The 16286-nt window shown below is 44.6% G+C and overlaps 1 protein-coding gene across 1 annotated transcript in view; it reads left to right on the forward strand.

Annotated features, from left to right (window-relative positions):
* LOC134945329 (cytochrome P450 2K1-like) overlaps positions 1-16286 on the forward strand; it is a 178053-nt gene that overhangs the window by 53002 nt on the left and 108765 nt on the right. The window contains exon 4 of the mRNA XM_063934533.1: positions 1623-1783. Within this exon, the coding sequence (XP_063790603.1) occupies positions 1623-1783 (161 nt within the window). The remainder of the gene's footprint in view (positions 1-1622; positions 1784-16286) is intronic.

Consider the following 16286-nt stretch of genomic DNA (forward strand, 5'->3'; position numbering starts at 1 on the left):
ATACCATCTTGAATGGAGTGTAAATGGGTAGGATACGCACATACTGCCCCTGTAAGCTGTCCTACTTAGTACATATGTATACATAATTAAAAAATAAATACATTCATAGTTATTGGCTTTTTCTTTATTATTCTATTACATTGAGTATCCTCAAATGAGGGCTTATCAATAAAAATGATAAAATTAGTGCGGTCTCACCTCTAGATCTCTAGGAAAGAAAATTGAAGTGGATGACCCCTTCGCCGCCGCTAACAATTAAAAGTTACTTTCCAAATACATGAGATCAATGTCCTTTATGAAATGCAGTACTTCCTGTCCAATTTTCACAATTCCTTTTCAAAGTATTCCACATATATTGTCTCAAATGGTTTACAGTAGTGTCTCATCAGTGTCCCATTTCATGCAAAAAAGCAAAAAAACAAAACGCGTGACATAACACTTTTTTAATGTTGGAACAAAGACACACTGAACAAATGACACACATTAAAATTAACACAAATAGCACTCAGTGTAGTGATATAGAATAGAGATGACTGTATGGAAATAAGTACCAGTAAAGAAAGGAACTGGTGGTTAGACAGTTCAAATGGGTGTGTGAGAGGTGATATTCACCCAGCAGTGTCCTGGGTCAGCTTACTGGTGCTCCACTCTCCTCTGGCAATGTCCTCCTTACAGCATCCACCCCATATATCCTGCTGATGCGTTTCTATCCCTACTGGGATCTTTATCAAGGCAAAGAGTGTCTGACTACAAATCCAAAAGTGCTTATATATCCATCTTTCCCAATTAGGGTGACCAATCCCAGGACATTTTTTCAAACACGGGTATCATGAAACCTGGAAGTGGGTTCCTTCCTTCGGTGAGGTCCATGCGGTGGGTGACAGGTGGCTGGCTGAGCAGGTCACCTCTGACATCACATCATACTGTGCAGGGGTAGTCGGGAGGAGGGAGCCGAGCAGTGTCTAAGCCTCCTGAGGGCGCTCAACGCTGCCCAGCATTAAAAGAAACAATGGGCCCCCTGATCCCGAAATCCCGGCCGCCTTTTTGCCTAAATCCCGCTGATCCTGATCCCAGGATTGGCCACCCTATTCCCAATCCAAAACCTTAATTTGAATTGAACAAACTATAACAGCTGTGTCCGGAGCCTGCTCCTATATCTGAGTTGTGAAGTGTGATTCAAAATCTTAAGTACTTACAGCATCCAGTGAGTTTGGTGTGGAAGGGGTGAGAAGAGATTTTAATGTATTTAAAAGTCACTTAGCTTTAGTAGAGATGAGATATTGGAAATATGGTATTGTCTAGAATCTTTCGATAGGAGTGGTAAATATTTTAATATTGTATTCTTCGACATTAAAACTATAAAATTTTTATGGTACTCTAGACTCAAGTAGTATTATTTAAAATCCAAGTGTCTACTCAAGTGCTGCTAACTTCAGATAGCTTTATGTAAGTGGAGGTCTTAGCGTGGCGGAAACAGCATTGCACCGGGCACTTTAGATGGGAGCTAATTCCCAGCGCTATTCAATCCACGCAAAATTGAATCGAGCCCATTGATTGTGTTATACTATTTTACCGGAGTACATTCATCCAGTCTTCTGTTTCTTTCTGTTTGCTTGTTTTAGACAAACCATTTGATAGCTACATTATACTGAACAGTGCGGTGGCCAATGTAATCTGCTCTATTATTTTTGGGAAAAGGTTTGAGTATGATGATGCAAAATTTAAACAAATATTCAGATTGATGGAAGAAAACAACCAGCTAGCTGGTGAATCAAAAGTGATGGTAAGAGACACTTTTATTATTTGGACATTATACTATACTATACTATACTATACTATACTATACTATTTGGAGAATTTCTAGAATTCCTAAATTAGTGTTGATTTTCTAAATGATTATTTCATAATTAATACACATTTTTTAAATGTAGTAGTCTATCTACGTAATAATGAATTTATTAGGGCACATAATCTATTAAGTGTAATATACGTAATGATATACCCAATATGTTAGTTGAAAAAAAGTTTTTCTTTGCAATTAGCAGTTATAAAAGAACTCCAGCTAACCAATAAAGGCAGATAAAACACCATTCCCCAAATTATAGAAATGCAGGGGTCATACAATTGACAAACCCTCCACTACCCCCATAAAAGACAACATTATAAATAAACATTTACATTTATTGTCAAGATTATTGTCTTTATTTTTTAAATTATTCATTTGTAAAGAACCAACATTTTCTGGTGGACACTGGGGGTGATTCACTAAGGATTTCAATTGCAAAGCTGTTTGTGCTTGCAGTCCTTAGCAATGCAAACACAGGAGGAGGTGCATATTCCCTCCTCCCTGCATATGCGACCGCATCTGTGACGGCAGACTGAATAAGCCTGGGCTTACTCAGACTTGCTGTTGCAGGGTGGCATTGCGAGGCCAAGGGAACTGCGTCCACGATGCAGGCAGAGGGGTCATTGGGGAAATGCAGTAAGGGTCCCATAAGCAATCCTTACTGAATCACCCCCAATATTTGGTAGCTATCAAACAGTCATTAATGTGCTGCTTCCAACCAATGGCATATTCTAGGCAGGGCCGAAACTAGGATTTCTGTCAGCTGGGGCAAGGCACCCCACCCGTCTTAAATAATATCAACAAGTATCCAAATCATTTTCTGAAAATCACATTATATATTGTGGTGAGGGTCTCTCTGATTTTAATGATTATATCACTGAGAGAGATATATATATATATATATATATATATATACACACTAGGTGATTCATCACGAACTACGGGCGCTCTTCACACCATGTAAGTGTTGATGTAACATGTGTATCCTTCTTAACTTTTATAGTTATGTTAATTGAAACTTTGTATGTAGACCATTTGTTATATTGTATTTTAGTATTTGCTCTGCTGAGTGAAATTAAGATGGTTGTATTTTGTCTGTATTTAGCAATGCATGAATGAACATGTTTAGTCATCGCAGGTGATAGTTAATGATTTGACAGGTAATGAATAGATGTATAACTAGGTGATTCATCGTGCCCTACAGGCGCTCTTCACACAGTCGCAAGGGGCTACGCCCCCTTAACCCTTGCACGCCCTTGGGGTGTGCAATATTTGTATTATATGGAGTATTACCTCCAATCATAAATTTGTGAGTGGTTAAATATTGCACGGACAAAAGGCGTGCGATGGTTAAGGGGCCGTAGCCCCTTCCGACGGCGTGAACACCACACGCAGGGCAGGGTGAATCACCCAGTAGGGTGCTGTGGCAGGGGGAGATGCGGATGGGGGAGGGGGTCCGGAGGTACTGCGGGTGGGGGAGGGGCGGTTGCAGGGGTGTTGCGGTTGGGGGAGGGGCGGGTGCGATGGTGCTGCGGGTGGGGGAAGGACGGGTGCGGGGGTGCCGCGGGTGGTGGAGGGAGTCCTGAGCCACCACGGGTGGGGAAGGGGCGGGTGCTGCGGGTGGGGGAGGGGTGATTGTGGGGGTGCCACGGATTGGGTGGTTGCAGGATGCAGCATGTGGAAGAGGGGCGGGTGCGGGTTTGCCGCTGGTGTGGGTGCGGGGATGCCGCAGGTGGGGGAGGGGGTCCAGAGCCTGACACTGGTGCAACATGGGATAACGCTGCAAATCCACCTTTCGCCACATCCCAAAGGCTGGCTATTATTATTATTATTATTATTATTATTCGCGGGGAATAATAATCCTTCTGGAATCAAGGCTGGGATTGTGGCCGAGAACGTACCTTTTTTTTAAGGGTTAGGGGGTCATTACCCCAACACACCCAGCCTCATTAACCTCCCGTGTCCCCGAATCATAGCATTTAGGGGGGAGAATGTGACATTTTGAAATACACTAAAAAACAGTGAGGACGGATGTGCAGTGATGGGGAAGAAGCTGGCCAGGAACACCCCGGATGTGCCGCCTGGGTGATTGCTGCACACTGGCACAGGACATGGGGGTTTCCCCAGCATGGAAGATGCCCCCCCCCCCTTAGGGCACAGGGCTGTGGGTGTCCTCCAGGGCTGAGTGATTGGGTTGACCTCAGTAATGCAGAATGTGAAATGAATGGAGGGGGCTGCAGGGATGAATGAAAAGGATGGGGGTTGCATTCAGGGCCTGAGGGAGGGGGGGGGGGGACGGTGCAGGGGGAGGACACCCTACCTTCCATCATGGTGGCACAATCTGATTCCTCAATCTCCCAGGAGGCGAGGGTCAGAATGTAGCTGGGCCCGGCTGTGGTTCTCACACACAGGACGGAGGAGGATCCTGAGACTGAGGCTGTGCTTAGGGAGAGTCACCCGGGAGCTGCCGCCACCACTGCCGCTGCTGCCAGGAGCCTGCCAATCCCCTCCCTCCCCTGCATCACGTGATGCGGCCCCCTCACACACAGTGCTGCACAGTGCTTAGTACACACATACACCATGCTTCTGCCGGTGATACATGGCAAGGGGCCCGGCCGGTGACGCAGGTGCCTCCTCCCTGCCTGGGGTAACAGTCCGGTGCACCGACTGACCACGCCTGCATACCACCTTAGTGCCGCACCAACACCGTTACCAGCTCCATCCCCATCATCCTGAGGGGAGTTTGCGGGGCGCAAGGCTGTACTGTAATAATATAACAGCTCAGAGTAAGGCTGGATCATCTAGTTATATATAAATATAATTTCACAGGACCATCTAATAATTCTATGGCATTAGACCTAAACATATGTGTGACTCCACTCGGCTGCAAAGAACACACAGCAGCCAAATGGCAGAGGCTCCCATTGGATGTAACCTGTGTGGGAGAGCATTTCTCGCCCAATCAACTGTGGGCTGGGTGTGATAGACCTGCCGTTAACCCAATGAGAGCTCCTAGCCACGCCCAGCGTTAGGAAATGAGTCACAGATCTGGGCTAATATATAGGAGATGTGTTTAGCATTGGGTATGAATTAAGAGCATTTTATTACATATAAGCATACATATAAACAGTCAGTAGACTTTTGGATAGTTAACAAATGAGGTATGTTAATGTATGGTTGCATTGCAGATTACAGTTGTATAATGAAAATGTGATGGGCATATGAAAATATGTTTTATCATGAAGAAATGTGATATGCATTGTAGTTTGCTCCTATTGAATTCACACACCTGCCCATTATGTGGTGCAGGATTGTCTCACATATGTGTTTAATTCTCCACACCTGTCTAAGGGCAGGTATGGGAGCGTTCACCTTTGGTGTGAGAGTGTTTTTAAGCATTGTTGGTGTCATTTGAATACTTCGTATCCTGACTTAAGGGTCTAAATAAATGATCCTGAAACGTTGAAATAATCCAGAGTGATAGCGTTTTAAATTTGTGAAGAAGTCGTAGCTGAGTGCGAACTGTGTGTGTGTATGTGTATATATATATTATATATATATATATATATATATCTATATCTATCTATCTATCTACATAAAGAAAATGTCTCTGTGGAGCGCACTTATTTTGTAAACTGATATAGTTAGATTGAGTTTAACGGATGATTTATAAAATGAGGATGACCTTACACATGTAAACACCCATATTTAAAACACATGTCTTTTTATTATAAGAACATTATAGTTTAAATTCACATTTGCATTAAATTGAATTAATGATGAACATTTCTTTTACATTGAAAATACAGTTAAATGTTTCAATATTATTCATGTAAAAAATATTGATAATAAAAGGATATAAAAGAGCTTTCACCCAACGCGTTTCGTCTTATAGCGACTTCTTCAGGGCTGTTTTCTAAATAACAGCTCTCTGTTTATTTTGAGAAAGTTGTATCATTGGTAAAAGATAAGGGCTTTTGATTGAGCCAATTATTGTGCTAAAAATTGTTTATAGACTAGAAAGCTTGAGGTAAAAGATTCCCAAAATATGACGACATTTAGTGGGGTTCCTTATTATAGGTCACCTAGTGAATTGTACTCTTCTCCCAAATGTAATTTGTTTAACCTGCTTCTTTAGATTAAAATCCCCGTAGTTTTTTTAAAAGTCTGTAAATCACAAAAGGATCCTCCTATGGACTGGATGTAAATAATTCCCTTTTGTTTTCCCACAGTGGTCTTATAGGTCTGCACACATAGGGATCCAATAGTCGTTTTATTGATCTCTATCGACAAGGGATCCGCTCTGTGTTGAAGCCTGCCCCCTTTGTTTATAGTAGTATCATTTTGGTTAATCGACATAGAGACTAACTGATATATATATATTTTTTTTTATATTTATATATATATATATATATATATATATATATAAAAACTTCAGTAGTATTTACTAAGAGCGCACTAAGGGATTATACTATTGTGTGTGTGTGTGTGTGTGTGTGTGTGTATATATATATATATATATATATATATGTATATATACACACATACATATACTGTGTGAAACAGAGCGCTTATAAAATGTGACCGTGTGCGTTTGAACACAATGGGGCCGATTCGGTTGTGGCGCACAGCACCTGCTGGCCATTTGAGGGAATGGGCGTCTATCGGAGCTATTTGAGTGTTGCACCGATAGATCCCCATTAGCTGGGGCACACACATTTTTTCTTGCATTCTGAGGAGGTGTAAGAAAAATGTGTTAAAAAGTCCGTAGTTTGGTCGCTTTGGTCGCTCATTCAAGCGTTTTAGATGGGTTTAGCTGCTTTCCGTGGCTAATACCGCAGCTGACAGCGTCCTTAACCAGTAACGGTGTTAGGATCTCCTGCTCTGTGCTGCCACGTCGCCATGGCAACCGGGAGGCAAGTGTTAGCGAAGTAACCTGAGCGCAGCTGATACTCCGGTCCGGGTTTTTACTGTGTAGTGGTTACAGGCTCTGTGCACGGCAGGGAATCCGGCGCTGGTTTTGTGCTCACAGTCTGTGAGGTCTGAGTGGGGCGTGGACAGCACCTGCTATATAAACCATCCTCTCAGGCTAGGCAAATGCTGCTGAATCTTTGTTTGTTAGTCAGTTCCAGAGAGTTAGCTAGTACTGTGTGACTTTGTATTTACTTGTTGCTTACTGCGAATAGGCCTTGGGATTCGGTACTTCATTCTGCCAATCCGGACCTAGCAGTAAGACTGGAGTCAGTTGTTTGACCTGCTGGGGTTCTTTTGCTATTCTGTGAACCCAGCAGGTTTGCGGCTGTACTCTCAGACCTGCTTGCTTAATCCTCCCTCACTGTGCAGGGCGTCCAGGTGTCAGTTTAGTGGCAGTAAGCTGAACCTGTGCCCTGCAAGTGGGGGTTAGGATTGTGGATACTCTCCTTGTGTCTATATTTCTATCTCTGATCAAGGAGTTTATTCCCACACCCGTTGGTAACCCTTTGGGGATTTTTCTGTTGCTCTTAGCAACATCATTTCAGGTGCTCCACATGTTAAATCACTACACATCGCTTCATTGTCCGCTCTATTCCATCTGAGCATTCCTGACACTAGGGAGACACCCAATTCCTGAGCCTTTGGGCTTCTCCGTTCACTTTGTGTTTATTAGTTATTCCATCACCTCCTGTGTATGTTATGTTATACTGTCTGTGAGTTCGTTTGCTTCGCTTCCCTCTCTGTTCATACACCGGTATACTCCTGTTAGCACTGGTGTGCGTAACATATTCAGCAGCCTTACTCCTGTTGAAATTTTGTGGGAATATGGAGCATACCCCTCAAAATACTTTGCAACAGGTGGTCGATCAGGTGCAGGTCCTGACTCGACAATTTAATGAGATGTCCATTAAAATGAACACCCCGCAGGCCGCTAGCGGAGCTCCCGCAGCAGCAGCGGCAAGTTCAGGGGTTAAAGAGCCGAAAGTAAATCTCCCGGATCGTTTTTCTGGAGATCGCTCGCAGTTCTTTTGTTTCAAGGAGAGCTGTAAGCTATATTTCAGGCTTAGGCCCCAGTCTTCTGGGTCGGAGATTCAGCGGGTGGGCATGGTGATTTCCTTGCTACAAGGAGACCCACAGGTCTGGGCATATGGGTTACAGCCTGACTGTCCGTCGCTTAAAAGTGTTGATGCTTTTTTTACGGCACTGGGCATTTTGTATGATGACCCTGACAAGATGGCTTCAGCCGAGGCTCAGATTACGGTTCTTAAGCAAGGGCGACGGCCAGCTGAGGTTTATAGTACGGAGTTTCGGAGGTTGGCTCATGATACCCAGTGGAATGACCCAGCCCTGAGAAACCAGTACCGAAGGGGCCTTTCTGACCAGATAAAGGACCAACTGGTACAATATCCCTCGCCTGATAGCTTAGATCAGCTCATGCAGTTATCCATCCGGGTGGATAGACGGCTGAGAGAGCGTAGGCTTGAAAGGGAGACCGCAGTTTCCTTTTTTCCCAAGGGAACCTCAGACTCTGAGGAATATTCCGAGGAGCCTATGCAGATTGGGGCTACCCGCCTCTCCTCGCGTGAGAAGACGCGGAGGAGACAGCAGGGTTTGTGTTTGTACTGTGGGAATAAAGGTCATGTTGTGGTATCATGCCCAGAAAAAACGGAAAACTTCAGGGCCTGAGGGTGATGGGAAATATCCTGTCAGGCCAGAAGTCAGAATTTCCCAAAAAGACTTTTCTCATTCCGGTGACTTTGGAGATCCTCGGTCAAACTGTCAAGACTGAGGCCTTTGTTGACAGTGGGGCCGATAGGGTTTTGCCCTGGAACACTCTGTTCCCTCAGTACCTTTGGCATCAGAGATTGAGATCTGTGGGTTAAACGGGGAACCATTGTCCCAGGGTAAAATTACCTCCTGCACCAGCCAAATTCCTTTGTTTATTGGAGCCACACACTCTGAAAAATTGTCTTTTTATGTGACTGTCAGTTCTTTTGCCCCATTGGTTTTGGGGTTACCCTGGTTAAGGGCCCATAACCCTCAATTTGACTGGGTCTCTGGGGAGATTCTTAGTTGGGGTAGTGATTGTTTCAGGAGTTGCTTGAGCCTTCCAGTCAGGCTCTCGCAGCTAAGTTTGCCAGGATTGCCAGGATGTTATGCAGATTTTGCGGATGTGTTCTCCAAAAAAGTTGCGGAGGTACTACCTCCCCATCGCCCCTATGACTGTGCCATTGATTTGTTGCCGGATGCTAAGCTTCCCAAGAGCAGGTTGTACTCCCTGTCACGTCCTGAGACTCAGGCTATGGCAGAGTACATTCAGGAGAATTTGGCTAAGGGATTTATCAGACCCTCACAGTCCCCAGTTGGCTCGGGGTTCTTTTTCGTGGGTAAAAAGGACGGTTCGTTGCGACCCTGCATCGACTTCAGGGAATTGAACCGTATCATGATTAAAAACTCGTACCCACTGCCTCTCATTTCGGTTTTGTTTGACCAGCTTTGTACTGCCACCATTTTTTCTAAGATTGACCTACACGGTGCTTACAATCTAATCCGAATAAGAGAGGGGGATGAATGGAAGACTGCCTTTAATACCCACTCAGGGCATTATGAATATTTGGTGATGCCTTTTGGGCTCTCTAATGCCCCGGCAGTCTTCCAGGAATTCATGAACGATGTGCTCAGGGAATATTTGGATAGATTCTTAGTTGTTTATCTAGATGACATCCTACTCTTCTCTCATTCCCTGGAGGAACATCGGAAGCATGTACGCTTAGTCCTCCAGAAACTCAGAGACCACCAGCTTGGGGCGAAGCTGGAGAAGTGCGAGTTTGAAGTCCAGCAAATCGCATTTCTAGGGTATATTATCTCCTCAGAAGGTTTCCAAATGGAGGGTTCTAAGGTACAGGCAGTCCTGGATTGGGTGCAGCCCACTAGTTTGAAGGCGCTTCAGCGTTTTCTGGACTTTGCGAATTTTTATAGACGGTTTATCGCTGGATTTTCGTCTATAGTGGCCCCCTTGGTGGCACTCACTAAGAAAGGGGCGGATGTTGCTCACTGGTCTTGTGAGGCCAAAGCGGCCTTTGCCCGTCTCAAAAGGGCATTTGTCTCGGCCAAGGTGCTGCGACACCCAGATCCAGAGCGTCCTTTTGTGGTAGAAGTGGATGCCTCTGAGATAGGTATTGGGGCAGTGCTCTCTCAGATGGGGGTGTCTGATAATCGCCTTCATCCCTGTGCTTACTTTTCCCGTAAATTTTCGTCTGCCGAGATGAATTATGATGTGGGTAACCGGGAATTGTTGGCTATAAAGGATGCACTCGGGGAGTGGAGACACTGGCTTGAGGGGGCTAAGTTTGTGGTCTCAATTCTCACCGACCATAAGAATCTGGCGGGGCTTTGTTTTTTGCTCGCTTTAATTTTTTGATAACATATCGCCCTGGGTCAAAAAACATCAAGCCTCATGCGCTCTCGCTGAGTTTTGCTCCAGTTCAAGAGACCACCGAGGAGCCATTGCCCATTGTGTCCCCATCATGTATTAAAGTGGGCATTACCCAGGACCTCTTGTCATTAGTCCTTAGAGCACAGGAGCAGGCTCCTCCAGACCTTCCGGTAGGTCTCTTGTTTGTGCCTCCTAGGTTAAGACAGCGAGTGTTCCTGGAATTCCATGCCAAGAGGTCGGCAGGGCATCCGGGTATTGCCAGAACTCGGGAGTTGCTGTCTAGGGCGGTGTGGTGGCCCTCGGTGGCTAGGGATGTGGATCAGTGGGTTCGGGCATGTGACGTTTGTGCCCGAAATAAAACTCCTAGAGGGGTTCCTGTCGGCCCATTACATCCACTCTCTATTCCGTCTAAGCCATGGACCCACATTTCCATGGATTTTGTGGTGGACTTGCCCAAATCCTCGGGGATGACAGCAGTTTGGGTTGTCGTTGACAGGTTTTCGAAGATGGCGCATTTCGTTCCACTGGTTGGGTTGCCATCGGCCAGACGCCTGTCTGAGTTATTTATGCAGCATGTCTTAATGGTTCAGCATTAAGACAGAGACTGACTCGTCCCATACAAAAACAAAGGTGTTGGATTTTAGGAAGGCTGATTTTGTAGGGATGGGAAAATGTGTAAGCGATTCTTTGGCAGAGTGGAGGAACTTGGAAACAGTGCAGGAGAGGTGGAAAACATTCAAATGTGCAATATTGAAGGCAACAGACCTTTGTATCAAAACTGTTAGGAAAAACACAAGGAAAAGGAAGCCAGTGTGGTTTGCAAAAGAAGTAGCAAATATTGTGAGAGCAAAAAAGATGGCTTTTAGGAAATATAAGCAGACACAAATTAATGAAGACAAAAAGATATATCTTGTTAGACAGAAGGAGACAAAGAAGGTAATCAGATGTGCAAAGGCACAAGCTGAGGAGAAAATGGCCCAGTCAGTGGGTAAAGGAGGCAAAACTTTTTTTAGGTATATAAGCGAAAAAAGAAAAACAAAAGGCGGAATTATAAAACTAAAGACGGACACTGGGAATCTTGTTGAGGGAGACAATTTAATAGCAGATCATCTTAATGATTATTTTTGCTCAGTATTTACTACTGAAAGAGAGGGGAAGGGGCCACAGTTAAGTTGCAGGGATATTCAGGAAAATGAAACAAGTACATTTACAGAGGAGAAGGTCCTAACAGAACTCTCAAAGCTGAAAGTGGACAAATCTATGGGGCCAGATGGGATACATCCAAGGATACTAAAAGAACTTAAAGAGGTGCTGGTAGCACCATTGACAGAATTATTCAACCAGTCATTAGCTACAGGAGAAATTCCAGGGGACTGGAAAAGAGCAAACGTAGTCCCACTGCACAAAAGTGGAAGCAAGGAAGAGGCAAACAACTACAGACCAGTGAGTCTTACATCAGTAGTAGGGAAATTGATGGAAACACTCTTAAAAGAAAGAGTTGTAGATCATCTCAAATCCGGCAATTTACTGGATCCCAAACAGCATGGATTCACTGGGGGAAGATCATGTCAAACAAATCTTATTGACTTTTTTGATTGTGTGACTAAAGTGATGGATAAAGGTGGAGCCATGGATATAGCTTATCTTGACTTTAGTAAGGCTTTTGACACAGTTCCACATCGCAGACTGCTAAATAAACTTGAAAGTTTGGGATTGGATATTAGGATTATTGAATGGATAAGATCTTGGTTGAAGGATAGAAAACAGAGAGTTGTGGTAAATGGAGTGCATTCACAGGAGGGAAATGTTACCAGTGGAGTACCCCAGGGATCTGTACTTGGACCAGTGCTTTTCAATATCTTTATTGGTGACATTGCAAATGGGATTAAAGGGAAAGTATGCCTTTTTGCAGATGACACAAAGGTATGCAACAGGGTAGACACACCAGGTGGGGTAAAACAAATGATTGAGGATCTAGGTAGACTAGAGGAATGGTCAAGAGTCTGGCAATTACAGTTTAATGCCAAAAAATGCAAAATCATGCACTTGGGTCTCAAAAATCCTAAAGCTAAATACAGTATTAATGGCACTATACTGGAAACTACTGAGGAGGAAAGGGATCTAGGAGTCACTATTTCAGATGACTTAAAGGCAGGTAAGCAATGTAACAAGGCAATGAGGAAGGCTAGTCAGATGCTTGGCTGCATTGGGAGAGGAATCAGCAGCAGAAAGAAAGAAGTAATAATGCCACTGTATAGGTCATTGGTACGGCCTCATCTAGAATACTGTATTCAGTTCTGGAGGCCATATCTTCAAAAGGATATTAATACATTAGAAACTGTACAAAGGAGGGCAACTAAAATGGTGCATGGCCTACATCACAAAACATACCCAGAAAGACTAAGAAATCTCAATATGTATAGTTTGGAGCAGAGAAGAGAAAGGGGGGACATGATAGAAACTTTCAAATATATGAAGGGTTTTAACAAAGTCCAGGAGGGAAACATTCTCCAAATGAAGAGAAGCAATAGGACACGAGGACATGCACTGAGACTGGAGGGGGGGAGGTTCAGGGGAAATTTGCGGAAAAATTATTTCACAGAAAGGGTAGTGGACAAGTGGAATAGCCTCCCATCAGAGGTGGTAGAGGCTAAGACAGTAGAGCAATTTAAACATGCATGGGATAGACATAAGGATATCCTTACAAAGAAATAAGGATCAAATAAGGTTAGTGATAAAAAAAAATAATATATAAAAAAAAAAAGGGGCAGACTAGATGGGCCAAGTGGTTCTTATCTGCCGACAAATTCTATGTTTCTATGTTTCTATGTTTCTATGTTGTGCGCCTCCACGGGTTGCCACTTGATGTGGTCTCTGACCGTGGATCCCAGTTTGTGGCCAAATTCTGGAGGGCATTTTGTTCTGATCTCCAGATTTCTGTGAGCTTGTCGTCAGGCTACCATCCACAGTCTAATGGGCAGACTGAGAGGGTGAACCAGTCCTTGGAGCAGTTCCTCAGGTGTTATGTCTCCAAGTGTCAGACTGACTGGGTTGCTCATCTGTCCATGGCGGAGTTTGCCTATAACAACGCGGCTCACTCTTCTACAGGGATCTCTCCCTTCCTTTGTGTGTATGGGCATCATCCTAAGGCCAATTCTTTTGACCCCCTGGATTCCACGCCTGGTGGTTCCTCTGTTGTTTCGGTCCTTAGGGGTATTTGGAGGAAAGTGAAGAAAGCCCTTGTGTCTGTGTCATTAGTGACCAAAAGGGTTTTTGATAAGCGGAGAAGACCCTGCAGCTTCAAATTAGGAGACTTCGTCTGGTTGTCCACCAAGAATTTGAAGTTGAGACAGCCATCTCATAAGTTAGGCCCCCGGTTCATCGGCCCTTATAAGATCACCAGGGTTATCAATCCGGTGGCATTTCAGTTAGATCTGCCCCGTTCATTGGGTATCAATAAAACATTTCATTGTTCCCTTTTAAAACTGGTGGTTAGTAATCCTTCTTCCAGTGGAAGACCTTCTCCTCTTCTGATACAGGGTCAGAGGGAGTTTGTGGTTGAAAGGGTTCTTGACTCCAAGATGGTTCGGGGTCGGCTGTCATTTTTGGTGCACTGGAAGGGGTATGGCCAGGAGGAGCGGTCGTGGGTGCGCAGTTGTGATCTTCATGCCCCCAGACTGATACGCTCTTTCTTCTCGCAGTTCCCCGATAAACCCGGTGGTAGGGGTTCTTTGACCCCTCGTCAGAGGGGGGGTACTGTTAGGATCTCCTGCTCTGTGCTGCCACGTCGCCATGGCAACCGGGAGGCAAGTGTTAGCGAAGTAACCTGAGCGCAGCTGATACTCCGGTCCGGGTTTTTACTGTGTAGTGGTTACAGGCTCTGTGCACGGCAGGGAATCCGGCGCTGGTTTTGTGCTCACAGTCTGTGAGGTCTGAGTGGGGCGTGGACAGCACCTGCTATATAAACCATCCTCTCAGGCTAGGCAAATGCTGCTGAATCTTTGTTTGTTAGTCAGTTCCAGAGAGTTAGCTAGTACTGTGTGACTTTGTATTTACTTGTTGCTTACTGCGAATAGGCCTTGGGATTCGGTACTTCATTCTGCCAATCCGGACCTAGCAGTAAGACTGGAGTCAGTTGTTTGACCTGCTGGGGTTCTTTTGCTATTCTGTGAACCCAGCAGGTTTGCGGCTGTACTCTCAGACCTGCTTGCTTAATCCTCCCTCACTGTGCAGGCCGTCCAGGTGTCAGTTTAGTGGCAGTAAGCTGAACCTGTGCCCTGCAAGTGGGGGTTAGGATTGTGGATACTCTCCTTGTGTCTATATTTCTATCTCTGACCAAGGAGTTTATTCCCACACCCGTTGGTAACCCTTTGGGGTTTTTTCTGTTGCTCTTAGCAACATAATTTCAGGTGCTCCACATGTTAAATCACTACACATCGCTTCATTGTCCGCTCTATTCCATCTGAGCATTCCTGACACTAGGGAGACACCCAATTCCTGAGCCTTTGGGCTTCTCCGTTCACTTTGTGTTTATTAGTTATTCCATCACCTCGAGTGTATGTTATGTTATACTGTCTGTGAGTTCGTTTGCTTCGCTTCCCTCTCTGTTCATACACCGGTATACTCCTGTTAGCACTGGTGTGCGTAACAAACGGGCGTCTGTTCGAAGCAGCAATTGAATAACTCCGATAGACACCCATCGCTAAAGACCCTCAGCAGGGGCGCAAAAAACAATTGAATCGGCTCCAGTAACGTACATTTAAAAAGTTTAAAAACAGTGAGCTAGTTGCTTAATGTTTATAGCTCTTTTTGCAGAGTGTATTTTGCGGTATCTGGAATGATCTAGTGGTCAACCCTGCTCGCAACCCGAGTTGGAATACCTGGATTATTACAACTGGGCCCTTTCAGACTGCACAGCAACACCGGTTATGCACGCTCTAGTGCAATAAGCCGTGTTCAAAGATGGCAGTATGAAAAGCGGTATTAGCTTAGTACCTGTCGGCCACCCAGCACGTTTCCTGAAGCTGCACTGAAGGAACCCAGCATAAAGAGATCAATAAACTCTGCAAAAAGAGCTATAAACATTAAGCAACTAGCTCACTGTTTCTAAATAGCAGCCTCAGGCTGACTGAGGTGGATGTGTACCTCTTTTTCTTTTTTTCGGTGTGCCCACATGCTGAAGTTGCAAAGCAGCAGCTGCCCAATAGTTGACAGCTAGCTGGGTGCCGGCTCCATTGACTTCCGATTCCTAGCTCCACTCTCCCTGCATGTAACATTGTCTGGCGTCATGACGCGGCAGAACCCGGAAGCGTGAGACCCTGAAGCCGACACTCGGCAGCCTGTCAGCTATTAGATAGCAGCAACTTCCAACTTCAGCCAGCAGAGTTTTCAGAGTACGGAGCTTGCGCACCAGAGGATTCCCTGGCGACCCCTCATTTCAGGGCACATGACCCCTTAGCCCGCCCTAGTTGTGGCCTTGGTCTAGGGATCTTCGAAAGTGGCTTTAATTATCAGGTTATTGGTGTACTTTCTTTCTTTGTAAACTCCCACACTTCTTAGATAATGGCTGGATGATTTAGAGTGCAGCGCAAATATTACTATCTCACATTGGGCCTGATTCATGTCTGGGAGTAATGCATAAGAAGCAAGTTACTTTATGTCTGGAACAAACCATGTTGCCATGCAAGGGAAGCAAAGATACTTATATTTTTTCTGTACATGGTAAATACTGGCTGTTAGACAGCTTCTTCTTTTTTTTTTTTTAAATCTTCTTATTGGGTTTTTGATTTTTACAAAAAGTATACTCAAAAGTCATTGAGTGGATAAGTGGAGAAAAAAAAAGTTTACAAAAATGACTGTCATATAAAGTTGGCGATTGAGACACACAATCCCATTACTTAATGTTCACATAAAATATCAATAGGGATCTGCAGCTTCGGTCCAAAGTTTGTCCAGGTATGATATAATCAACGAAATCAGCATATCCATTAATACTACGAGTGTGTTGAAAGAGTAGGAATAATTGGCAAA

This window comes from Pseudophryne corroboree, chromosome 7 (assembly GCF_028390025.1).
Source record: "Pseudophryne corroboree isolate aPseCor3 chromosome 7, aPseCor3.hap2, whole genome shotgun sequence".
Taxonomy (NCBI): domain Eukaryota; kingdom Metazoa; phylum Chordata; class Amphibia; order Anura; family Myobatrachidae; genus Pseudophryne; species Pseudophryne corroboree.